The sequence below is a fragment of the Cupressus sempervirens genome, chromosome 5 (genome assembly GCF_028749045.1).
Source record: "Cupressus sempervirens isolate cs-2001-9-10 chromosome 5, ASM2874904v1, whole genome shotgun sequence".
NCBI lineage: Eukaryota > Viridiplantae > Streptophyta > Pinopsida > Cupressales > Cupressaceae > Cupressus > Cupressus sempervirens.
The window spans coordinates 418,642,030-418,669,098 of record NC_143122.1 but is presented as its reverse complement, the minus strand read 5'-3'; the positions used below and the strand labels follow the sequence as shown (position 1 = coordinate 418,669,098).

The following is a 27,069-nucleotide window of genomic DNA, read 5'->3' as shown; positions in this document are numbered from 1 at the left end:
GGTGATTTTAGAGACCCACTTCACCATTAGAAAACCTAATGAAGGCAAAGATGAGAATTCATCTTAGAAGATGAAAAAATGTCTAAAGGAAAAAAAATGGAGGGAAAATAGTCTCCCAAGCCTTTGGGTCATTTTCCTAGGCTATCACCAAGCCATAACCCGATTGGGCTTTGTATTACTACTTCACAAGGTTAGATTGAGGGAGGGAGTGAGGGGGGGGGGGGGGGAGAGGGATCTATCAAGTTATGTATTCTAATAAAAAAGTGTCTATCATATCCTTGTCTCCATCCCATCCTCTCTCTACATCACTCCATCTCTCTCATTTTTCGCTCTTTATCCTACCCATGTCTCTCTTTCTCCTATCCCCTTCTCTCTCTCACTCTTTATATCATATCCCCTAATCTCTCTCTCTCTCTCTCCCTCCTCTCTCTCGCCCCTATCCTCCCTCCCTCTTTCTCATATCCCCTTCTCTCTCTCTCTCTCTCACTCTTTCTATCTTTTCCCCAAACCTCACTCTCTCCCTCCCTCCCTCTCTCTCTCTCTCCCTCTCTCTCTCATCCCCTTCTCTCTCTCACTCTTTCTATCATATCCTCTAGTTATTCTATCCACCCCATCCTCTCTCTCTCTCTCATCCCCTTTTCTTTTTCACTCTTTCTATCATATCCTCTAATTCTTCTATCTGTCCCATCCTCTCTCTCACCCTTTCTATCATATCCTCTAATTCTTCCATCCATCCCATCCTCTCTCTCTCTCTCTCTCTCTCTCTCTCTCTCTCTCTCTCACACACACACACATACACACACACATTCATATCCCCCCTCTCTCTCATCCCCTTCTCTCTCTCACTCTTTCTATCATATCCTCTAATTCTTCTATCCATCCCATCCTCTCTCTCTATCTCTCTCATTCTCTCTTTTTCCTATACCCCCTCTCTCTCCATCCCATCCTCTCTCTCTCATTCTCTTTGTCTTATCCCCCCTCTCTTTTTGCTATCCCCTTCTCTCCCTCTCTCTCTCATTCTCTCTATCTCTCTCACTCTTTCTATCATATCCCCTAATCTCTCTCTCTCTCTCTCTATCTATCTCTCACTCTTTCTATCATATGCCCTAATCTCTCTCTCTCACATACACATTCTCTCTTTATCCTATCCCTCCCTCTCTTTCTATTATCCCCTTATCTCCCTCTCTCTCTCATTCTCTCCATCTCTCTCTCTCTCATCCCCTCTCTCTTTCTCCCATCCCCTAACCTCTCTCTCTCTCATACACACACTCTCTCATATCCTCTCTCTCTCTCTCTCTTACTCTCATATCTCCTCTCTCTCTTTCTCATATCCCCTAACCCATTCTCTCTATCTCATATCCCCTCTCTCTCTCTTTCTCCTATCCCCTAACCTCTCTCTCTCTCTCTCTCTCTCTCTCTCTCTCTCTCTCTCTCTCTCTCTCTCTCTCACACACACACACACACACTCTCTCTCTCTCTCATATCCCCTCTCTCTCTCCCTCTATCTCCCTATCTCTCACTCACTCTCATACCCCCTCTCTCTCTTTCTCCTATCCCCTAACCTCTCTCTCTCTATCTCAATCCCTCTTATCCCATAATCTCTCTCTCTCCATCCCTCCTATCCCATAATCTCTCTATCTCTCGCATATCCCCCCCCCCACTTTCTCTCTCTTTCTCCTATCCTCTTCTCTCTCTCTCACCCCCATTCATTCTCCATCTCTCTTATTCACTCTCCCTCTTTGTATCTCCTTCTATCTCTTTATCTACCTTTGTGGAGTAGTAAACCAGAACCCGCTCGGGTTATTTTTCCAATGCAATTAGAACTCAATAACCTGATCTGGTTATACAAAACTCGATTGGGTTATTGAAAATTGTAAATAAACAACATGTCAACAGTTATTATGTTGTTTCAGTGCAGTTTGGACCAGATTCTACAATTTTTTACATGTATTTGTATACCATGTATGCAAGTTTAAATTTTTTTGTGCTTTGATATGCTAAATTTGATATTTTTCATGTGCCAACATCTTATTTTATCTTAGTATCTTATGATTGAGCATTTAAATAATCATATTAGTATCTTATTGTTTATTCGATTCATGTTATTGTTTGTAGGGTAATTTGCATCTATAATCATGGGAAAGAACAAGATAGGAATGATTGAAAAATGAGAGGTAGCAAAGTCAAAAACAAGGGAGCGTATAAGGAGATTATGTGAAGGTGCATCATCAAAATGCCTCCAATGTAAGTGATGAAAATCTACCTATTGACATTGATGTCAAAAACGCACCTAATTTGACAAAAGAAAATGTTCAACATACCCCAATTGAAATTATTATGATAAATACACTTACCTCACCTGATGCCCCTAATGCAACATCTCAAGTTGAAATGGTGAATGCACATGATGTAAGTAACAAAAATATAGAGCATGCACGTACATCAACATCTCCTAGAATAATTCGTAGAAAACAAAAGTTTCTAATTGACATTGATGAAAATATTCGAAAGCCAACGCATGATAAAATCTCGAAAAGAAATTGTAGGAGAATTGTTCAAAAGATTTGAAATAACTGTTTTGAAATTTTAAATCAAAGTGGAAGATGTCAACTTCTTGTTGAAAGGGTTAAAGATCTAAAATTTAGAGAGATGGTGAGAATTTTGGGGATAAGAACATTTGAAAATAGTGGTGAAAGAACCATTGTTAGAAATCTCTTTGATGCATACAAATCCATTGGTTCAAAATCACGTAGTAAAGATGCTAATACAACTCGACAGGTCCTCACATCAACCATAATGGGAAAGGAAATGGCAAAAAATCGTATGGTAAGCCAAACAAGTAAATCATTAAGGATAAGTAGAACAACATTAGTCAAAGCCATAGTGAGGCAAGAGAAAATTGAGAATTCTAATGAGACTTATTTTTGGTCATTCCAAGGTAGACTCCTATGTAAGGATAAAGTTATTTTTGATGCACTAATAACATTAATAGAAAACTTTTGGCGTGACAACACAAGGGCTTCACCAAACCAAGAAGATGCTATAAAAAGATGAATTGGAAAAACAAACTGCGAGCCACATGTAAAACATTTTTTGGATACGACAAACACAATTTTATGAAATGTTTCTTCAAAGATTTCCTCAAATTAAAATCAGCCAAAGGTTTTTTGAGATGACAAAATTATTCTACATTAAGATAAATCATACATGCACTACATGTTGTTGTAGGGTTCATGTTGAGTTTTCTATGCATTATGATGTTTATCGTTATATATGTTGTACTTTGCATACTAATGAAATATTGCAAGAATGTGGTCTACAATTACCTCCTAAGTCACCAAGAGAATTTATCACAAGTGTACTATGAAAATGAGATGATAGGTGCATTTATTATAAGACCATGTGTTTGAAAGGTTTTTTCCCTCAATGTAGTGGTTTGCAAAAATTGCATAGATGCCTACATCTAGATAGCACACATGAAATTGGTAAGACACTATTTTCTCTTGGAAAGTACAAATTAGTTATATATGGTGTTAAAGATGAAAAAGAATTAAAGAGGTGTGAATTAGTGAAAAGTGATGTATGTGTAGTTGATTTTATGAAATTATTTCAAGAGAAAATAGTTGATGACTACATAGGTCATACACATAGAGATAGATGGTTAGATGAGCAATTCAAGTTGTGTACTGACACTTTTCCCTTGGGTACAATTGTGTTAGTTGTTGACTTTGCTGAAAACTATACACCAAAACCTCAAAATGAAGTGCAACCAATGTATTACAACTCTATGCAAGTGTCAATTTGTATACACATAGCATTTATTCATGCACATAATAGCACAGAGGATGATAGAAAAATATTAAGAGTATCACTTCTATATCAACGATGATCAAACTCATTCATTAGAATTTGTGCAAGGATGTTTTAGAGTTTACTATGACAATTTGAGGGAAAGAGATGAAAAATACAATCAACACATTATATGATCAGACAATTGCATTGCACAATTCAAGAATGTAAGGATGTTCTATTGGTTGAGTAGGATGCATGTGACAAGTGGAGTTAGACATTTTTGAAAGTTCATTGAGGTAGGACATGGAAAGAGAGAGCATGATGGTGTTGAAGCATGTGTGAAAAGAACCCTTAGTAGAGAGGAATTAAAGTACAAAGGTGGCACAATATTAGAAAATGTTGAAACAATTGTCCAATGGTGCAATTCTACAATGAGACTAGGTAATACAGGTAAGTCTATGGTTTCTAGATACTTTTGGTTGGTGCATGAACCTAACATTGAAAATTTGCAAGATTGTTGTACACTTACAGGATCAAGTGAGATGCATTCATTTCAAAGTTCAAATGCAACATCACTAGCTATTCATACTAGAAATCTTGCATGTTTTTGCTCTTCATGTATGCATCATTTATAGGATGAATGTGAATCAAAAGAGTGGGTTGACCAATGGTCTTATAGACCTTTGCATCCAATTGATTCATATCAACTTCCTGCAGCACTACAACTCAACCAGGTTGAAGTATCAATAGATTCTGAGCATTTATCTAACCTAGTTGAAGCAGGTACTAAGTTATCAATTTAATACTTGGTTAAAATAAATTACTTTCAATCTTTTCATTAGCTTATCCTTCTATATAATGCAGGTCATGTAAATGCAACTATTGCATATGAGAATAATGATGAAGGAATAGCTTACTTTCTATTTCAATGTATTGAGCCCTAAAAGAAATTGATAGTTGTAGTCATTGATGGTAAGGATATTGAGTACCAAATAGGATCCGTCATTGTGACAGGCACATGGCTTAGAAGGTAGTATATTTTTGTCCCCTACCATGAATATCTATTTAAGTCAATTTTTCATGTATAATGTAATGAAATTATGACTTTAAATTGTCTTTACAATTAAATGTAGGTACCCTATCAAGAAATCTACCACGTGGTTATTTGAGGATTTTCAAACACACAAGCATATTCTTCATTACTCTAACCTAATTGTTGCAACAAATATTCAATTGATACCATATCATGGTAGGCCTCTTAACAAAAAATTGTGAAAATTGCGTGAATCTGATCACGAGGCAATACTTGATACAATAAGGGTTAGAGTTGGTCCAAAAGGTTCCCTTGATTAATTGTGTGGTATATAGCTAAATCATTCTACGTGTGGTAGGATAATTTTGAAAATTTTGTATATATGTAATGTGAAATGTTGCAACTTTGCAGTAATGTGCATACATAGATGCCAAATTCTGTATATAAAAAAAGAGAAGACATGTAACATGTGCATATTTGTATGCCATATCTTGTATAAAAATATGATAAGAGATGTCACATGTGCATATTTAGATGCTAAATTTTGTATATAAAAAAGAGAAGACATGTAACATGTGCATATTTGTATGCCATTTTTGTATAAAAATCTGATAAGAGATGTCACATATGCATATTTAGATGCCAAATTTTGTATATAAAAAAGAGAAGACATGTAACATGTGCAATTATTGTATGTCATATTTTGTATAAAAATCTGATAAAAGATGTCACATGTGCATATTTAGATGCCAAATTTTGTATATATAAAAGTGAAAACATGTGCATGTGCATATTTTTATGCCATATTTTTTTTTTTTATGGGTTTGATGATATCCTTAAAAAATTAGTTAATTATCTTCAACTTATATGGATTTAGATGGTTGTCCTCTTGCATTTTTCTTCCAAATTTTCCAAAACACTAGGAAAATAAATTATAGATCTGGATATCCATTTGGCTTCTCTACAACATATGCAAAACTTGGATAGGGTTTTTTTGGACTGTGTCCTTGTTGTCACACTATGTCACCCCTTTTTAGGCTTAAAATAACCCTCTGATTGGCACAAGGCATGATGATGACATCATCATGAGGTCAATAGGGTTCACAAAGAGTTAGGGTTAGGTTTTTACCATATGTAAGGTTTGTGGTTAAGTTTAAGGTAGGGTCAATTTGTAACTTTTTGCAAAAATTGCAAAAGTTGCTCAAGCAACTTTGCAACTTTTCAGCAATTTTTGCTCTTGACATCTTTTGGTCGAATAGGTCCATCTAGGACTATTCTAGGACCCTAGTTAAGATTCTTAGGACATATTAAGTAACCTAATACCTTAGTTTCCCATCCCTAACAACTTTTAACCTATTCAACAACTTTTGGCTCATTGACCAACTTTTGACCAACTTAGGACCTAATCATCAATTTTGGCCTTTCCTAGCAATCCATGGTTGCTCCGTTAGCTTGGGTTGGTCGGGTTTAGCCTAGGACCAACCTTGTTTCAGCCACAATGTCCCTCTAACGATATTGACCACACTAAATGGAAGCGTCCCTAAGGGTCTCTAAGAACCATCGGGCTGCAATCTTTGATCAAGCATTTCTCTGAGCTCGTGCAAGGTATTGACGAATTGTCAAGTGCTATAGGATCGCGTTATCTAGGCCCACAACAAACTATCTCATTTTTTAGAGATTCTACTTTGTTTGAATTTGGCATTCATATCTCTCCTATTGCCAAAAGTTGCAATGTTGCTAAGTTAAAATGAGCAAGGTTGTGTATATTTCAAACTTGTGGTCCTAGGATCGAATCGTTTGCTCCGTTAGCTCTAGTTGGTTGGGTTTAGCCTAGGACCAACCTTGTTTCAACCACAACATCCCTCCAACAGTATCGACCACACTAAACGGAAGCGTCCCTAAGGGTCTCTAAGCAACATCGAGCTAGGATCTTTGATCAGGCATTTCTCTGAGCTCATGCAAGGTATTGATGAACTGTCAAGTGCTACAAGATTGTGTTATCTAGGCCCAAAACAACCTATCTTAGTTTTTCAAGATTCTACTTTGTTTGGATTTGGCACCCATATCTCGCCTATTGCCAAAAGTTGCAATGTTGCTCAGTTAAAATGAGCAAGGTTGTTTATATTTCAAATCATTGGTCCTAGGATCAAATCATTTGCTCCATTAGCTCTAGTTGGTTGGGTTTAGCCTAGGACCAACCTCGTTTCAGCCACAATGTCCCTCCAACAGTATCGACCACACTGAATGGAAGTGTCCCTAAGGGTCTCTAAGCACCATCAGGTTGTGATCTTTGATCAGGCATTTCTTTGAGCTCATGCAAGGTATTGATGAACTGTTAGGTGTTATAGGATCGCGTTATCTAGGCCCACAACAAACTATCTCAGTTTTTAGAGATTCTACTTTGTTTGGATTTGGCACCCAGATCTCGCCTATTGCCAAAAGTTGTGATGTTGCTCAGTTAAAATGATCAAGGTTGTGTATATTTCAAACTGTTGATCCTAAGATCAAATCATCTACTCCATTAGCTCTGGTTGGTCAGGTTTAGGCTATGACCAACCTCGTTTCAACCACAACGTCCCTTCGATGATATCAACCACACTGAACGGAAGTGTCCCTAACGGTCTCTAAGCACCATTGGGTTGTGATCTTTGACACAAATACAAAAATCATGACATATTTTTACTTTTCATGTCTTATTACATCACAATAAGTGATATATGATTACATGTTATAATGAATTTGATAAACATGTTACATTTTATTTATAAAATAATGAACGTTCATGGGTTTGATTAATTGCAAGAAAGTAGGGTGAAATACAAGTTTGTATGCACACATTGAACAAGTTGGATGGAAATCCAAGTTTAATATATATCAAAATGAATAATATATCATGTCATATCAATCATATAGTTACAAAAAGATGTTATGTCTCATCGATACAATACAAAAGTCAAATATCCGACAAATGTTGAATGTGTACAATAGAAATGTCGAATGTGCACAATACAAATATTGAATATATACAATACAAAAGTTGAATACCCAACAAATATCAAATGTGTACAATATAAATGTTGAATGTGCACAATACAAATCTCGAATATATACAATACAAAAGTCGAATATATGTCAATGTCATGTGATGACCACAACTACATATGTATATCACTATCAATATCTATGACTGTGCAAAATCATCAAAATTGAACTTCTTTGATGTAGTTTGTGGCTCGCCAAGTGTCTGCAGAAGAAAAATTAAAATACACTATCAAATATCTTATGTATACGTAATATGAAAATACTTAGAAATTGGGTTCTAAATTGTGGATAGTTGAGTTGTTCATTACCTCATCCCTTTGACCCACTGTTGGACTGAATGATAGTGGTAATGGGCTTTGTTGTCGATGGGTGGGACTCCACACGAAATGATGAGGTAGAGTGACGATAGGAGACACAACTATCGATGAATCAATGCTCACAGGAGGCACAACCTATATGATAAGAGATAAAATGTTAGCATTATAGAGTGGAATTAGGGATTATAAATAGAGTTAAAAATAAATAAAAAGTGTATTGCAGCCTGAGCTAGATCTCTAGTACTAGCAGGAGGTACAAGCACTGATGAATCAATGCTGCTATGAGGCACAACCTGTATGATATGCGATAAAATTTTAGCATTATAGAGTGGCATTGGGGATTATAAATAGAGTTAAAAATAAAATAAAAATAAAAAAACGTACTGCAACTTGAGCTAGATCTCTAGTGTTAGCATGAGGTACAAGCACTGATGAATCAATGTTGTTATGAGGCACAACCTATATGGTAAGCATTAAAATGTTATAATCGTAGAGTAGGCATTAGGGATTTCTATCACACACACAAGCAATCCTAATTGAGATCACAAAAGGGCTTCAACTAAGATTCTACATACATACCTCTGGCCTCTGTAGTGTTTGACCCTATCTTTGACGCTCAAGGCTCCTAACAAAATGAAATGGGAAAGGCTTTGCACAAAGTCTCAAGGACTGTTGTAGTAGGTAAAAGATATATAACACATGCTAATAAGACAAATTATTAATAATTATTATAAAATTGAAAAAAAAAATGTACTCATTTGTAAATGCAACTATTTAATATGTGTATAGAACAAATGCATACTATAACCTAAAATTTATGAGAAGGAAAATATGAAATTTTACCTCTTCCACTGCCTCAATATTGGCAGTCTCAGGAGCATTCATCAACTTTAAAAACTAAATTGTTTCTACATATATTCAACAAACAAGTCAACACATATTCATTAATATTGAGTACATGTATATACATTCATTCTTATTAAATTTCAAAATATAAACTTGACTTGTATTTAATACCTTTTTTTTGTTTTGGCATTCTTGTTGATTTTTTTCCCTTTCCTCCAGACCTCGAGCTATATGGAGTACCCTAAAGAAGAAACAAATATAACATAAGAGGAATCAATAAGACACATCATGAGTTCAACTCAAATCGTAAACTTGATAAGTGTGCAAACTATGATACCGCATAGTTCTCAAGGCCAAAGTTAATGGCAGAAAGCATGCCATCATCAATTTGAGAAATTTCAACCCCCGAAAAGCCCTATAAAATAGTACAGAGTATTGTTATAAGTATGAGATAATGTTATAAATGGAAAGAAGGTACAATAACAACAAGAAGATCATAGGAGGGCAAGAAGACAAGAGGACTTGAAGGACGATATTGGAAGGATAGTACAAGGCCTAGAAATTGAAAACAAAGAGACCGAGAAGGAAAAGAGAGATGCGAATGAAATTTTGGCACCTTGTCAAGAAATAAAAGTGGAGATTCATGATCTCCACACTCCTGCAAGACACCCTATGTGATATGGAGGTTCTTTGATGCGGATGGATATATGCAGGATGAACTCACATGAGGTTCATTAGATGGAGCTTGGGTATGCTAGGAGCAAGATATGTGGATGGGAATTGGATGGATTTGATGAATTTGGGAGGGTTTCAATGATGGTAGGAGATGGAAAGGTATTATTGTACTTTTAAGAATACCAATTAAGAAACAATATTTCAAATCCAATGTATTATTGTACTTTTAAGAACAATTTAAAAAATTTACCTCAGGTGTTCTTACTCCTAGCCTCACACCTCTAGCAGAATGAGTACTATGCGGTGTTCTCGTACCGCTTGCTACACCCCCCCATTGCATATTGTTTGAACATATCAATCTAAAGTTCTTTATAAAATAAAATAAAATATTTACTTTTACGATATTTCTAGGTGATTAAATAATATCATGTCAAAACTAATGAGGTTCATTAGATGGGGTTTGGGTAATGCTAAGAGCAAGAGATGTGGATGGGAATTGGATGGATTTGATGAATGAGAGGGTTTCAATGATGGTAGGAGATGGAAGAGGATCTATAAGCGGGTTGTTAGTGTCATACCAATTAAGAAACAATATTTCAAATCCAATGTATTATTGTACTTTTAAGAATATTTTAAAAACTTTACCTCAAGTGTTCTTGCTCCTAGCCTCGCACCTCTAGCAGAATGAGTACTATGCGGCATTCTAATATTGCTTGCTACACCCTACATTGCGTATTGTTTGAACATATCAATCTAAAGTTCTCTATAAAATTAAAAAAATATTTACTTCTATGATATTTCTAGGTGATTAAATAATATCATGTCAAAACTAATGAGGTTCATTAGATGGGGTTTGGGTAATGCTAGGAGCAAGAGATGTGGATGAGAATTGGATTTATTTGATGAATGGGAGAGTTTCAACGATCGTAGGAGATGGAAGAGGATCTATAAGCGGGTTGTTAGTGTCGTACCAATTAAGAAACAAATTTTTTAAGCCAATGTATTATTGTACTTTTAAGATAATTTTAAAAAATTTACCTCGAGTGTTCTTGCTCCTAGCCTCGCACCTCTAGCAAAACAAGTACTCTGTGGTGTTCTCGTACTGCTTGTTGCACCCTACATTACATATTGTTCACATATCAATCTAGATTGATCTATAAAATAAAAAAATAACTTTTACAATATTTAGGTGATTAAATAATATCATATTAAAACTCAAACAAACAAACAAACTTGTGTCCCCTGTCCACTGAAGACCATCACCATCAAATCATCTATGAGTGTGAAATCCCCACCTCCGTATGAATAACAAGTATGCCCACAATGTACACATGGATGAGATGATACTCTATCCTAAGATGCATCTATATCTATCCCATCACACGTGCTGACAGCTAAAACAAAAATGTTGATTGGGCCCCGAAGACTGTAATGATGCACATGATGACAATGTAGGTGGCACAAGTGAGGATCACACTGGTGGTGCAGGTGATACAAGTAGAGATGACACTAGTGGTGTAGGTGACACAAGTGGAGATGACACTGGTGGTGCAGATGATGCTGATGGAGCTATCGTAGGCTGTGATGATCGAGGTGCCATAGGTGATGATGATGGAGTTGTCGCATGCTATGATGACCCTAGTGGCATAGGTGATGATGATGGAGTTGTCCCATGTTGTGATGACCCTAAAGGTGCATTTGATGATGGTCGGGGTGCCATAGGTGAAGAAAAACCACCTAGCTGTGAGCCATGCTAAATGATAACATCTACCAATGATGCAGTGGCATGAAGAGTCTGTAAATCAATAGACTCCTTTACAATTGATGGGAGCACAACATGAGGCATGATTTTTCATGTTGTACGTCTCCTCTCATGTTGTGGTACCACCCTATGAGCCCTAGGTCTATCCTACGCAAAGCCTCTCCCTCTACCCTGGAACTAACGGATGTCAAAGTAATTTGGCCTCTCACCAAGGATGAACTCACAATATAACTTTCTCAAAAAATATAGAGGTACCTCATAATTATTACATGGTGGTAGGTCAAATACCATATACCACCTATCCCAAAAACATGATCTCATCCTAGCATGAGTGCACCAATGAATAGGAAAAGTTTTAGTTGTGTGTAATAGAGAGTTGTCAGATATAAGATCAGTGAAAAGAGAACATATGGTACCTTTCTTTATGTCTTTATCTTTCACTTGCTAATATGATAACCCATTGGCATTAAATGCACAACACCTATCCCTCCATGTACCCCATTTCGTAACCTCCCTAGACACATCATTTGCATTTTGGGTCATTTGTTCAAGTGTATTTGCTAGGGTTGAGTGGTGCTATTAACCATTTGGATAATGTTAGCACTATTTTGTGAGAGGTGGTTTATGAAGTCCTCTCGTGTAGTAGTAAACTTATGTAATTGTATGCACAGAGGGTTTATAGAAGGCAGTGGTTGTGTCACTACAGGTGGACGGTTTTGTGGTTGTGTCACTACAGGTGGAGGGTTTTGTGGTTGTCACAACAGGGGGAGTGTTTTGTGGTTGTGTTGTGACAAGTGGAGGGTTTGATTGCGTAGGATGTAGTCTTTCTTCTCTCCCTCATTTTTTAGGATTCCTTGATGCGTCTATATTTTAAAAAAAAATTAAAAACAATTACAAAACTTATAAATTACAAAACCAAATTATAAAATTTGACAAAAAATACATAAATGGCAAGTAGAATGAAAACTTACCTTGTTTGTGGAGCGCCATGGATGGAGATGCAATCAGAATTTATTTTGTATGGCAAACCCTATCGAGTTTTGCTGGTCTCCTTCGCAATTCACGTCGTCGTTGTTGTTTGAGAGTAAAAAAATGCCCTCAAATGCGGACAGCAATAAAAATATATAGTTTGTAAAATATGATAGTTTTAAAAAAACCCAATCGGATTTTTGTAAACTATAATGGCTAGGCTTCGATATCAAACCTGGTCGGCATTTCACTTTTCAAATAACCCGATCGGATTGGCAATTTTTTGTACACCATCTTGGTGCAATTGCCCTATTTCTAATCTATTATAGTTTTAGAAAGCAACTTACAATAGAAAGCATTGAGAAATAGTGTAATGAAGTAAATTTGCCTATCAAAATATGTCATTCCATTGTAATAGGAGCCTACAATTGGTGTATTGAAGTAAGTTTAAGCTTGTGCGAGCTAACATTTTGTTATGTGCTTATGATGATTGATGATGAGAGTGTCTTATTGTGAAAACATTTGTTATATTAATTAGTTTTACAATTGACTTATTTCTAAGCTAATAAGCTTTGTGTATCTAATGTTTTAGAAAATTTTAATAGAATTTCAAGTTCACTCTTATTCCAACTATTATACTTTTTAGAAAATTAAAAATCCCTATCAAGTCACCGTTAGACAAACAAAAGAAAATGACTGCTAGTTAATACTTCAACTCATCTATAGGTAACTTTTGTAGAAAGCTTCACGCTTACAAGTCAAAACCTTGTAGACTTCTAATAGATTATGAAAATTTCTTCAAAATTGAAAATGGTTTGTTGACTTCAACATTGACTTATTTGGAAACATTTATTTTTGAAGATCAATAATGAAAACATTTGACAAACCTTAGTACATAGCATGACTCTTCACATTCTCTTGGGTAAAAAAGATTTCTAACCAAGCTACAATAACCCTATCGAAAGCTGAAGGCATTATCACCACTTCAACGACCGATGTAACACTTGATCATTCCTAAAAAAAATGGAGGGAAAACACAACGAATTGGAGTGAAAAAGGCTCGAGACAACAAAATTGTATTTCAATTTGATACCCAAATTTTTAAAAAGTTGTAAATGAATGTCTTTAAGTTATTTGAGATGTGATTGAATTTTGAATATTATTAAGTGCAAGGGAGAGTTTCTTCTTTTGTTAGTATAGCGAATCAGAATGACAATAGTTGTATTACAACATGCCTTTTATGCTCTCTCCAATGTAGTGCCTGCCCCTAGTTTACATTTTCGAGCTACATTTATGATATGATTGCCAAACTCTTTTAGGCCAATTTATGTTTGATGAGTAGTATTATTATTTTAGAGATTATCAGATGATGTTTACACTCAGTTTATTATATGATGAGATTACTTGGTACTCTATATTTCATGCATGTATGATGATTATTCAATGGTTTCAGTTATCGATGATGATTAGTTAGATGGCTTATTATTTCATGTGCTTCTTATGGATACTTACCCCATACTGCATGTGTATGGTGTGCGTGTTGTTTTATTTATGTATGGTGTTTCTGATATGATTAAGGAAGGGAGTCGTAGTCACCTGCTAATCGGGATCTACACGATGCACCACTTCCTGCCATTGTTTGTTTAGCTTAGAATATTGTGTTTGTACATGCGTGGATTTTATGCAGGTTGCAGGTACCGGGTATCAACTTCCCTGAATTGTCAGGATGAGCGTACCCTATCGCACTGTCTCAATGGTAAGAGAGGGGAGATAAACTCTTAAGTCCAAATCCTAAACCCTTTAGCCAATTGTCCTAATTGATAATTAGGACAAGTATCTAAGTTAAGTACCCTCCGAATGCATCAAATGATGTAATTTCATGATTATAACCCTTTTTGTTGTTTTGGTATGTATTTCTCTATGATGGATTTTCGTATGTTGCTTTATGAGTCCTTGGTGTATTTTCTATTAATTAAGTCTAATTAAAAAAAAATTAATTAATGATTTAATTTAATAGAGAATTATTATGATATCTTTATATTTAATTAATTAATTAATTAATTAAAAGAATTAAAGTTGGAGATTAAAGTTCAAAGATAAATTTAGAACAAGATAATATTTATTTAATTTAATAATAATATATTTGGAGTTCATTTTTAAATAAATGCTAAATATTATTGTTATTTAAATTAATTAAATATGTTATCAATTAAGTTCTAAAATAAATTAAAAGTTGAAAGATATTAATTTATTAAGAATTCTAGATCGCATGATCTAAACATGAGTTAAATATAAGAATTAAATTAAAAGATTAAATTATAAAATTAATAATGTTATTTTAATTTATTAAAAGTGCACATAAGATTTAAAGTATTAAATTAATTAAGAATAGAAGTCAAGTGAAATTTTAAATAAAGTTATTTAATAATTCAACTTAATGTACATGAAAGTTGAATGCAAAAGAATAAGAAAAGATAATAAAAGTTAAATTGGAGTTAACTGAGTTGTGCAAAGAGTCTTCTCGGGTAAACGCACAATTAGTGCCCCGAATTGAGGAGAAATTGCTTATCACAACTTTGGGGGTTCATTTTTGAGATATAGGAATCTGGATGGAAATTTTTGGGAGACAATTTTTGGAAGCGAATTTCAGAAAGCTGATACCAAGAAAGTGTGCCAGAGGAAGGTTATTGAAAGGAGCGAATTCTTATACAGTTCCTGGAGATTGTATATTAGCATCAGGATCAGGTAGGGTCTTGTGTGTTGATCGTTGATTATTTACGCAATCTCTCTATTCCTTGTCTTCTTCGTGCATGTGGATTGTATATCTAAATTCTCTGTGATGAATGTTAAAACATTACGATATTGGAATTTATCAGATGCTTGCCAATAAACTTCTATATACAGAAGATTTAAATGGGAAGGGTTGAATCTAATACCGAAATTCTAAATTAGTAGATCGATTGGTTGACTATATATTTTCTATATCAATTTAAAAAGGAGACCAATTTTTCAATGCTTTTATATATATATATATATATATATATATATATATATATATATATATATATATATATATATATATATATATATATATATATATATATATATATATATATATATATATATTCTTAATTAATTTGTTTATTAATAAAAGTCTTATTAATAACGAAATGGTATTCTTTTGTTTTAAAATATATATATATATCAGATATTATATATATAAAATAAATAAATAAAGAAAAAAAAAAAATATATATATATATATATATATATATATATATATATATATATATATATATATATATATATATATATATATATAGTGGGGGGGGAGGGAATCACCCCATACCCGCCCCCCACTGTAGGAGGCCGACAGTACCCTGCGTCGTAGGTACTGTGACGGCAGGTACAGAGTACCTGCCGCCGCAGGCCCTGCGGCCAAGCCGACGGGCTATAAACGTGATTGCATGAACAAATTTGAAATTTCGATTTTTTTTTTTGTTTTTTTATATATATATAATTTTTAATTTATTAAAACAAATTTTATTTATTTAAAATTTTTAAATAATAAAATTATAATATATTTAATTTAATAATAGTTTAAACTTTATTAATATTTAATAAATAAATATTAAATGCATAGACATAGTTTGTAAATATTAATTTATTAATAATTTTGCTTAAATATTAATAAATTAACAATTAATGGTTAGATTAAAATAAGTAATTAGATCAAATGATTATTGATTAATTTAATTAAAATTAGTTTAATTAAGTTAATTAATAATGAATTTTATTTGACTAAATTATAAATTTGGATATTGAATTAATGAAAGTTATTATAGAAAAGGGATAATCGTAAAGGGTAGTTGAGAAAACCTAGTTACTTGAATTTGACATTAAACTGAAACATAAACCTTACCTTAACTCAAACAATATACTTTCAGATCCAATCTCTGGGACTTTGATGTTGTCTTTGTACTTTGAATGTTTTGGGGTTGGTTTAGCGTTGACCAGTTCAGGTTGTTACCAGAGGCTCGGGGTTGTGAATGTGATGTCATGATGATTTGGTCTCGATCTTTCTTAACCTGACCATGGTAATGTGATGAAGTGCTCTATGACATGATTGTGTTACTGTTTGTTGTTGCTTTCCTATTTCCTTGTGTGAAGCTGAGGTGTATGTATTTGAGAATACCTAACTTAACCATTTTTGAGTCTCGATCAGTTATATTTGATAACCATTTCTGAGTCTCGATCAGTTATACTTGTATTACTTTCTGGTTGCTCATTAGAGAACCATTGGATTTTGTGACTTATCATTGATGCCTTCAGTTGCTGATAGAGAACTATCGTGATTACATGATTACTATTTGATGTTATCTGTTGCTCATGAAGAACTGATGTGATTTTGTGAATTATCTTTTTATGATGTTTTTCAATTGCTTGTATAGGATTGAGGTGGTTTTATTATGATTCTTTGATTTACGAGTTCATGAGCTAGGGTAGGTTATCTATGTGTAGAGTCGAGAAGTGGCTTGCAATGGGGGTCAGAGCCCTAAGAGGCTGCCTTGAGAAACCCATTGTAAGTCGTTTTTTAATAAGTGAAAACATTTACACTAAATGAGAGAAAATGAACCTAACAAGATAGTTGTATGTTCTCTCCCATGCCATGAGTGCTAGTACATACTAGGATGGGGTAGAGAGGACGCTTGGTTATGACCTTGCATTCCATAGTAGGCCTCGTCTGTACGAGAGGATACTAGTGGCCGCAAGATCGGTAGGGACCCGAGATTCCTAAGGGATTGCTCGAGTAACTTCTACATGACTTTTGCGATGACACTTTCCCGCTTGCATATTAGGTTTCCTACGTGTCTTGTGATACCTCAGGGAGTTAGATGTCGATCGTTTTAGAGACCCTTGAGTTAGCATACTTATAGGATTTCCTGGACTTAGAGAGTATTTTTTATTATAGGTTTTGTTATCTTATTTGGGACTTGAGACTATCTCCTCAGCGCGGTGGGAGTGGACCATTTAGTTTCCACGCGGTCGGGTGGTAGTGCTTTTACTCTTACCGTTGAAATCCGTTCCGTGGTCACCGTGGCTGGAGTTTTCGTGATTGGCATTTACCTTCACTATGTTCTTGGATTATTATGATGGATGGTTAGATTTTATGATAGATGTGTTATCATTATGGATGTATGGATGTATCATGTATGAGAATAATTTCATATATATATTTTCACTGTACTTTGTATCATGGATTTGAGGATGTTTTATCTTTATCTTTACATATGTATATTCTTTTAAGCCTTTCATACTTTGTGACATGTACAATGGATGATTGAGCATTCCGAATTAATTTGTCAAAGAGCATTCGGAACAAATGTATATTATGTACATTGGAGTTTCTGATTATTCTTTTATATGTATGTGATAGTTGTTAAACTTAGAATTAATTAAATTTAAACGTGACTCAACGTCTTGGGATCTTTAAGAAATGTAACTTGCAATGTATGTTTGTCGATGATTACATGTTATTGCTTCCGCTACTATGTGTTTGATGTGTATGTCATACTTTTTTTTTTTTTTTTTTTTTTTTTTAAATGTTTAGCAAACTTAGTGAAACTTTAGGTTAATTCTTTTGGATCCCTTGGTGGGACGTTACATCCAAATTCCCTCTATTCAGTTATGGTGTTCTATTTAGTACAAAGCGTTTATCCAAATAATGAAATGTCAATATGCAAGCACATTGAAGGTAGGAGTTTCCTGGAGCATTTTTTTTCATCCAAGAAGGTAAAGAGCAGACAATGGTGCAAACCAAGATTAGAGCAAGGTGTACAGACGCTTGTCTAAGTACGGTCAGCATTGCGATTAGTCTCATATGAGAAAATGCTATACCTAGTAATGGTTGGACATAATCCAAGGCAAACCTTGATACCTTTTCATATTTATCTGTTTTGGTATATTTTGTATATAACATCTCCAAGTTTAAGATCACTTGGCCAACTTCTTACCTCATTCGAGATCCTTGCTCATGAAAACATAGGCCATTGCGTTGAACGGGGTCTGTAGCCTACAAAAATGAACCAATCAAAATACCGTGAGATTTACAAATCAAAAGTTTGTAATGCTTGAACTTAAAAACTCCAATGAACCAGTTACCCATCTAAGAAATATTATCATGGGCATGGTAGCTTGGGCTTTTTTTTGGTAGAAAAATAAGCTATTTATTACAAGAATGACCAGGTTCAAAAACCATTGGCTAAAGGATTTGACTTTCACTGAATCCAAGATCCAATCCAGCTAGTATTGTTCTGTGATAAATTGTAAGTTATGTTGGAGAGGATCTATAAAACAAATTTCAAAAATTTTAACTTGAGGGGATTACGAATCTGAATCATTGCAGCCTGACTTCGACCTAATAGCATTTCTTGCAACTCGCAGGATGTGAACTTTGTAACCAAAACTAACACTAGCTACAAAAAGACAGGAATGCATTATTAGAGGGCTTTCCAAGGAAATCACTTTAATTGTTATTCATTCTAAATTCAAAAACTCTTAAATACTAATAATTCAAGGGCAGAATATAAATGGGAACCATTGAAATCAGTACACATAAATGAGCGAAAATTTCATTGACTTGCCAAGATACCAAATACATTGACCAGCTTTGTGATTGACAAAGCCAGAGCCAGTAACAAGTCAGCTAATGCGAACTGTAATTGAAAGGCTTTATTCCAAGCAGTTTTTACGACATGCTTCTCAGCTCAAGTCACCCAATTGGCTTGAGGTCACAGAGAGTATTTAGAGAAAATTGTGGCTGAAAATACTTGCCACTGAGAATTTCTTTTGCTATATAAAGATTTGCAGCTTCAGTGTTGTGAATTCCATCCCAGCTCACATAACTTGATGGATCAGAGCAAACTGGAGCTGTGACAAATGTACCATTTATTTCCTTCTTTTGACTGCAGAAAAGCTCCTGATTAAAATTGTACTCCCCTCCAGTGCCACAGCATGCCTTCGTTCCATAAAGAAAACCTGTAAATCATGTAATTTGAATATGATCAACCTCCGTTAAGAAATTAAGAAAGAGGAGCAAATGAAGATAAAGAATGGACATGAACCTCTAGCTTGCTGTTTTTATTTTCAAATTTTTCTATCGTATTTGATATTCAAGGACATGGCTCACAAAGAAAAAGATTCACAAAAAAGTATTAACATAATCTCTAATTCCAGGTATCCAGGTCAACTTGGCCTAATCCTGATACAATTGATTTGATAAACACGAAAACCAAAGCTGCCTAGAAGCGTCTACAATTTTACATTGATAGTAAATTTAGTAATTCAAGAGTCCAATGTGAACAATTCTATTTCCAGCGGGCCATGGTCAGTTGCAAGGCAGAGTAATTAACATGTTAATGACCTAAGTGACCACCAGTTGGACCTACATTAGCCCAGTTAGACCTACTTGATGGAAATGTATGTGGAATTGAGAGTAACAAGTTCCAATTGCACCAATTTGACCGATTAGTGCCAACTAGACCTACGATGGTTCCAATTGAACAAACATTCGTCCATGGTAAACTTGCCAAATATTGGTGTTTTTTTCATCTTTAGGTCAACAACTTGCAAATTCTACTAGCCGAATTTTTGGCAAAAGAACAGTGTCTGGATGAGAATAAAAACACATTCTGATTTCATTTTTTATTGTGTTCTTTTGCTTTTTCAGTTGAATAACACCTTCCCAACTTTCTGCGAGGCCATTTGCAGCAATTTTACGTGAAGTAGTGAAGATTTGTAGTTCATTCAATTGTGAGTACAAATGGAACTTGTTTGAAACCATTCATCCAAAGAAAGGAATAAATTAGCTCAAAAACGGTTTAATGACCTTGTCTTTGTGCAAATAACCTTTGATTGCACACAAGGTAGAAGAAACATCAAGTAGTCCAATTGATATGGAGTATACAGATTCTTAATATACTGGGCAGTGCAGGACCAACCTCCACTATTCCATTCATCTAGGATGACAATTATAATTCACTATTATATTTATCTAGTATGAGAACTATAATTTGGAGAGGCAGCCAATAGAGGAGGGTGGTGGATTTGGATTCGCGTTAGATGGCATTGAACTCATTAAGATGGAGGTTGAGCTACAGCATGTCAAACCAAATAAAGTGCCACAAACACAGCAAACTCTTAGACATAGACCTCCAATTTTACCCCTCCCCTAATTTTTAGAGGAACTAAGAAGAGGAAGATGTAAAATGTTTTGATTTAATTTTACAAAAACAATTTGCTATTTTCATTATGTTTCAGACTACCCCATTTCTGACTCTTGGCGTTTCTTACTCAATTGGTGCCATAAGCTTCAAGGCATACTAGCTACGGATGTGAGTGTTTCACTGATTTACTTAGCCAAAATTTATTCACCCTTAACAGATAACCAGAGATTAATTTTATTAGTGCTGAAGAAAGGGATTACCATATTTTTTTGGGTTTGTATAGATCTCCCACTTAATTGCATGTGAGTCAACATATATGACAGATGCATCTGGTAAGACTTTTCGAACTTCTTCAAGCTTCTCTTTGAGTAAGTTATTGTAGTACAACACAGCATTGTTGTATGAAATCATACAGCCATAAGTGTCCAGATCAGACTTATTATGAGGAAGCTCCGTCAGAAAGGACGGAAAGCAACCAATTGGCGCAAGATTGGCCACAAATATTGTCCGTGCCCCTTCTTTATATAATTTCTGTTTGAATGAACCAGCAAAATCAATCAATGAAATCACTCCCACCGTCAATCTACAGAATGAAGGGTCGGTGGCCAAGGACTTACCTTCAAAGTTCCGCCAATCTGAGAAGCTACTTCAGGGAGAAACTTCTTAACTCCTTCAATTCCTATCCAACCTATTTGGGAGGTAAAATCATTCTGCCCAATATCAAGAAAGTAGAGAGCTTTACCGAAGACATCTGCGGTTGGTAGATAATCGGAATGCATTCCTGCAAAGCACGAGATATTATAAAAACAAGAATTAATCAGAATAAAGCAAGTTTGATCCATAAAAAATAACAGCAATTTTCCGACTTGTCATTAAAAAAAATATGATCCTTAATTGCACACAGTATTGGCTCAAGATATGGTTGAGAGATTTGCACCGAATTTAAGTAATGATTTGAGTCATTGGCGGACCCCTACTTCTTTTCTTGCTTCTAATGTGGGTCTGTGGCGGCCGAAGCCACCATCTTAAATAGTGATTCGATAAGCAAGAGTGCTTCCTAGTGAGATGCTACTTCATTTTGAGTGTATTATTTCTATCCAGCCACTGAAACAAACTTAAACACGACCAAGATACATACCTTTTGAAAGAAGATCAAGAGTGCGAACCTTGAAGTCCTTCATTTGATTAAACTGAACTGCTAGGTAGAAGGGGCTGATTCCAGTTACATACAATGAAGTATTGGGTTTAAGAACTGTCCCAGCATCTGAGGCATAGTTGGCTCCGTGTCGAAAATCAGAGCCTAAAGACTGTAAATATGGGCTGAGAAACGGCAAGCCAAAAGCTTGAGCTGTTCAATTGCAATGCAATGAAAACTATCAGTTTTTCTCTTTTATCCGGTTGAAACTTCACAGACGGAAAATGCAGTAAATAATTCTGGGGTTGGAAGAACAAGAATTAACTAACAAAGTTTGGTTTGATATAAGAAAAGAGTAAGATGCATCCGGGTCATTTAATTCCTTTCTCCAAATTAATCGCAATAAATTTTTGTTGGGTTGAGTTAAGTACTAAAAAGAATCTCTATTAGCTCCATTATGTATCAGTATTTGTTGTGTTCTCAAATGGGTGTTGTAGTGCCCAGTTCTCTGTTACCCAATTCTCATTTTTGCCCCCATCAAATTTGTTGATTAAAGCTAAACAAACTTTACAATCATACTAGAACATTGTGGAGCTAGAATTAATTTAAAGCCGAGAAATAAAGAATTCCATAACCATCAAATTTATATGCGCTGATGCATGCCGGTTAAGCTCAATACCTAAAAAATCAATTACAAGGCGGCCATCACTTGATCGACCTGCAGGCTTATGAAAAAATGTCATTCCGTAAGGACGGTGCAAGGGAGGGAAAGCCGCGTAGAAGTTGCCTGTATCTGAATTGGAATCTCCAAAATTAAAAATTGCTGGAAAGGCACATTTGCCTTCGCTAGCACCTACCAGAGAACAGATCAGGATCGCCAATAATGTAGCAGTAACAAGCCCCATCTCTAGGTGGACTGAAATCTCCGCTTTAACTGCAATGCTTCCCCCTAATCATCCACAGCCTAAACGCTTACTACTTATAAATAAATAGGCAGATCCGGCATATTTTGATAATGCAGCGCGAGATTACACAACTGCCAAAATGGGTAACTAGCAAAAAAATCACCACTGCCAATCTGGAATATCTAATCTGTCCAAATATTGAGCAACTAAAATTACATATTAAGTAATATCCTGCCTCTGTCCGAATATCGGCAAATGTAGCAAAGCCAAACTGGATGAAGGATAAATCTGAGTCAGGGAGATATCATTCCTAATGTAAGCCGACTCTTTCGTTTGATTTAGAATACCCCCTGTTTCTATTTTAAGCAGTGATCCTATATGCGTTAATGGGTAACCATTAAATTGAAACCTACAGACGTACCTTCCAGTTGTATCTCTCCAGTTTCAGTTACCGTGGATATGTAACTTTAGTTCTTCTATAACAAAAATGGTAAATGAGCAACAGAATCAGTTCTTATGCGACAAACATACAGCAACTTCAAATGTGGCAGACTGAAAGCATTAGGGTTTGTCCTGGTCACTATTTCACAAGCTTTGTAAGCATATTAATGGGCTGTATGTGAAAAAGAAGCAATAAAACAGTTGGTTATTCCTACTAGATGATCTCATTTTCAGCTCATGTTGAATGTGAACATCTTCACAAGACGATTCGCTGTTCTGTTCAGCATTTGAGCGGGAATCAGTAAAACATGAGTTAAGGTTTGTTGGCATAATATATTGAAAGCATTAAATTTACCATTTAAAGCATGTACTCTGGAGCAATAGGCACAATGAAAGGGTTGTTTGTGAGGAGAATATTCGAAACTTTCTCCACCACTTAGGGTTTCCTTAATTCCTATAAACCATGTTTATCCAAGAAGAGTTAGGGTCCAATAATCTTGATAGTTTTACCATAGATATTCTCTATCATCACTGTTAAAGGCACTTTATTAAAAAAATTAAAACACATGCACTAATAAGGAAACTAATAATCATCATTTTTTAACTTTTTTTATTCATCATTGCTCAATTTGTGCACCATTAGATATTGGAACATTTCATAAATACTATTGGAACATTTAAGCACAAGAGCACAAGAGTGAGCGACATGTGGTGTGGTGCACGAAGATATTTGGGCACCTTTTGAAATGACATTTTTTTACCCCCTTGTGCGGAATTGAAACCTTAGCTTTAAACTCTTCCCTCACTTCCAGTTTAGACGTTCTAAGTACCTAAAGCTCACTTGGCAACTCATCTTTTCTCCTAATAAATGACTTCCTACTTTGTGGATATATATAGTGTAGTCCCATCATTTGTATCTTTACTCTATTGCTTGAAAATAAAAATATGATTAAAAATAGATAATGAATAAAAAGTTATTTGTATTATACTATTAATTATTAAAATTTAAAAATTAGTTTAATTGTACAATAAATAAATGATTTTTTAAAGAATGACTAATAATATTTGCTCATCACATTTCTTTTGTTCTCACAATTGATTCTTCTTCCATGAAAATATTTAGGAATTCAATTTTAAAAATATTTTTATATTTAATTGTACAATCTATAATACTTTTTTTAAACAATGTTACCAAGAACTAGAATTCCTCTTCCATGAAAATATTTATATTTTAAAAATATTTTTATATTTAATTGTACAATCTATAATAGAATCGTTTTAAACAATGTTACCGAGAACTAGAATTATACAATCTGAAGTTCTAGGAACTACTCTTATACCGATAATAAAAATCATTTCAATGATATGCTTTATTCATTTTTTATTCAGATTAGATGGATAAATGAATCTTTTAATAGCCAGTAAAAGATTTTTAAAAATGAAAAAATTATTATCTAATATAATAAAAGCTTTAAAAACATCCTTATCTTTTAGATTTCTCCCGTCACTTTACATAATTTATTACCTACCTACCAAGAGCTCTGAGGCCCATTCACATACCCATAATTTATTTAAGTAGTATATTTAGGGCCCATTTGGCGAGCGGAATAGGAATACGTATTCTAGAATAGAAAATGAGGCTACGTATTCCTGTTCTCCGTTTGGTTCAGCCAATATTTGATGAGAATTCGCGGAACCCAAAATTTACGTTTTCTAAAATAAAAAAAAGTGGAATAGGAATACGTATTCCAATAACACCTATTTGGGTGGAATTGCAAAACCCCATTTTTCGGTCAAAATTGGAATACGTATTCCTATTTTACTTCATATTCCAATTCCGTTTTGGTGCATCCAAACAAAGAATTCAAAATTTTTGAAATACTTATTCCTATTCCGCTCGCCAAATGGGCCCTATTAAAAACGTGATGGCGAATTGAAATTGGTGGAGGACACCTCCCTGGAGAACTCCAATGAAAGAGATAACATTCCGCGCATCCACGCATTAGAATCAATATTGTTCAACAAAAGAATATATCTAAATATGTCGGATTCCTGTGAATTTCCTTTGAACCACTGAGTAGTGTGAATCGCTTTTGAACCACTCTTTATAAAAGATAAGCCGTTGAAACAAGTTGTTCATTCAAAAACAACGTAAAATTCTTTGATCGATCGATGAATTAAAAGATTTCTATGATAAATGGTCTACATGTGTTGAAGGAATAAATTAAATAAGCCTTTCTGTAAATTTTGTGCTTAAGCACAGCGCCAAGAAAACCCAATACTTCACTTTTGTGAATATCAATTGAATGGCAATGAATACTATGTTTCCATATTTATGAACAATAGATTTTGAAAGCAATATCTAAGTAGAATTTAAAGAACTATTAATTACACCCGTATCAATTCTATACTGACCCACATTCTCCACCATTCTCCATTATAAAACCTAGAAGTTTTTTTTCATGGAGTGTGTTAACCAACGTACATTATTGACTGTCTAAAAAAGTTAACGCTTACCTCACTTATTTTACTGTAAACTTTATGAAAAAGTTAAGCAAGGCTGTGGAAAGAGTACCTATGAAATCCACAACGAGGCGGCCGTCAGATGCTCGGCCTGAGGGTTGGTGAAAGAAGGTCATTCCATAAGGTGCTAATTCCGATGGAAAAGCGGCATAGAAACCACCTGTATCTGAATTGGAGTCCCCAAAGTTGAAAATTGCGGGAAATATACATTTCCCTTGGCTGCTTTCTACTTCACAAAACACTACAAAGATTACAAATGCTGCTAATCTCATCACCGCCGTATTTTCCATTTATGATCTACAATTTCAGAATACACCCAATAACTCAATGTACAGAACACCCATTTACATGAATCTGTACATTTAAACACCCATTAATGGGGATCATAAGTTTTATTGAAGATTTCATTGACCCATTTGATAAATTAGGGCACCCAGCAGAAGCGAGCACTTTTATCTCCATTCTGATCTGCAAATACGGCAATGTATCAGAGATCCGTATCCTAACCAGATGAAACTTTCCATGAGGCTTTGTGTCTTGATCGCCTGCTGAAAAGACAGCTTTTGTGGGTTATAATTATAGAGATCATTTGGAATGAAAACCAGTTGTAATGGGGTCGGAGATTGAGACAACTTCTGGCAATGTTCAGAGATCAAATCAGGGCCCATCTTTTGTGTTGTCTTTAATGGAGTCACGGGGGCTGTATTGATCTTATCACTTTGCCCTTTACGGGATGACCACCGACATTGATGAAAACTGAACAAAACAGATGAGAACCCGCCGGATTTGATACGTTTTGTTGTATGGCATTTAAGATGGGGGGAGTTCGGCGGGCAGCCAATTATGTGGATTTCAGAAGCGCATTAAATCAGACATGGTAATTTGTTTGGAAAAAGTATTATGACTTACCCTCAATAAAAATAAATGTCATTAAATTTAATGTGCTATTTTAAACACAACTGGTATCTTGAACGATATAACTGAAATGAAGGGAAAGGGTGAAAGAATCTTGTTTACTCTTAAACACAACGATACAATCGAGACTGCGATAATCAGTACTATTTCATCAAGATTAACTACAATACAGTAAAGAAGTAGTGCACTTTTCGAAAGGTTATGATTTTTTTTAATAAAAGCTAACTAATAAATTTGAAAAAAGAAAGATGCAATTAGGATATGCAAGTTTCTGATTTTTTGAACTTTTCTAATATGAGTGATTGTGTAACCTTATTGATAGCAACTTTTTTTATATGTCTTCATTTTTAGCAATATAAAATTGTATTTAATCTCATTCACATGAGATATCCTACGTAATATTAATCTATATTGTAAGGGAAGATAACTAATAGTTGTCATGAGGTCTAATGACCGATAGGTTATCTGTTATAGATCCCCATAATTATC

General features: G+C 34.7%; 1 protein-coding gene across 3 annotated transcripts; it reads right to left on the bottom strand.

Moving 5' to 3' along the window:
• Positions 1 to 19,046: 19,046 nt before the first annotated feature.
• LOC149556562 (GDSL-like Lipase/Acylhydrolase superfamily protein) lies at positions 19,047 to 26,215 on the bottom strand. Of its 3 annotated transcripts, XM_089830913.1 has the most exons (6): positions 23,123 to 23,496; positions 22,476 to 22,745; positions 21,800 to 22,009; positions 21,279 to 21,442; positions 20,922 to 21,192; positions 19,047 to 19,474 (listed from the first exon to the last, which is right to left on the bottom strand). In XM_089830913.1, exons 2-6 carry the CDS (start codon positions 22,699 to 22,701, stop codon positions 19,209 to 19,211), a joined length of 1,137 nt encoding a protein of 378 aa, XP_089687039.1. In that variant the 5' UTR covers positions 22,702 to 22,745; positions 23,123 to 23,496; the 3' UTR covers positions 19,047 to 19,208. The 3 variants fall into 3 exon arrangements, with proteins under 3 accessions (XP_089687039.1, XP_089687037.1, XP_089687038.1); XM_089830911.1 differs by lacking the exons at positions 22,476 to 22,745; positions 23,123 to 23,496 and adding an exon at positions 25,718 to 26,215; XM_089830912.1 differs by having other exon boundaries at positions 22,476 to 23,496.
• Between the last annotated feature and the right edge of the window lie 854 nt (positions 26,216 to 27,069).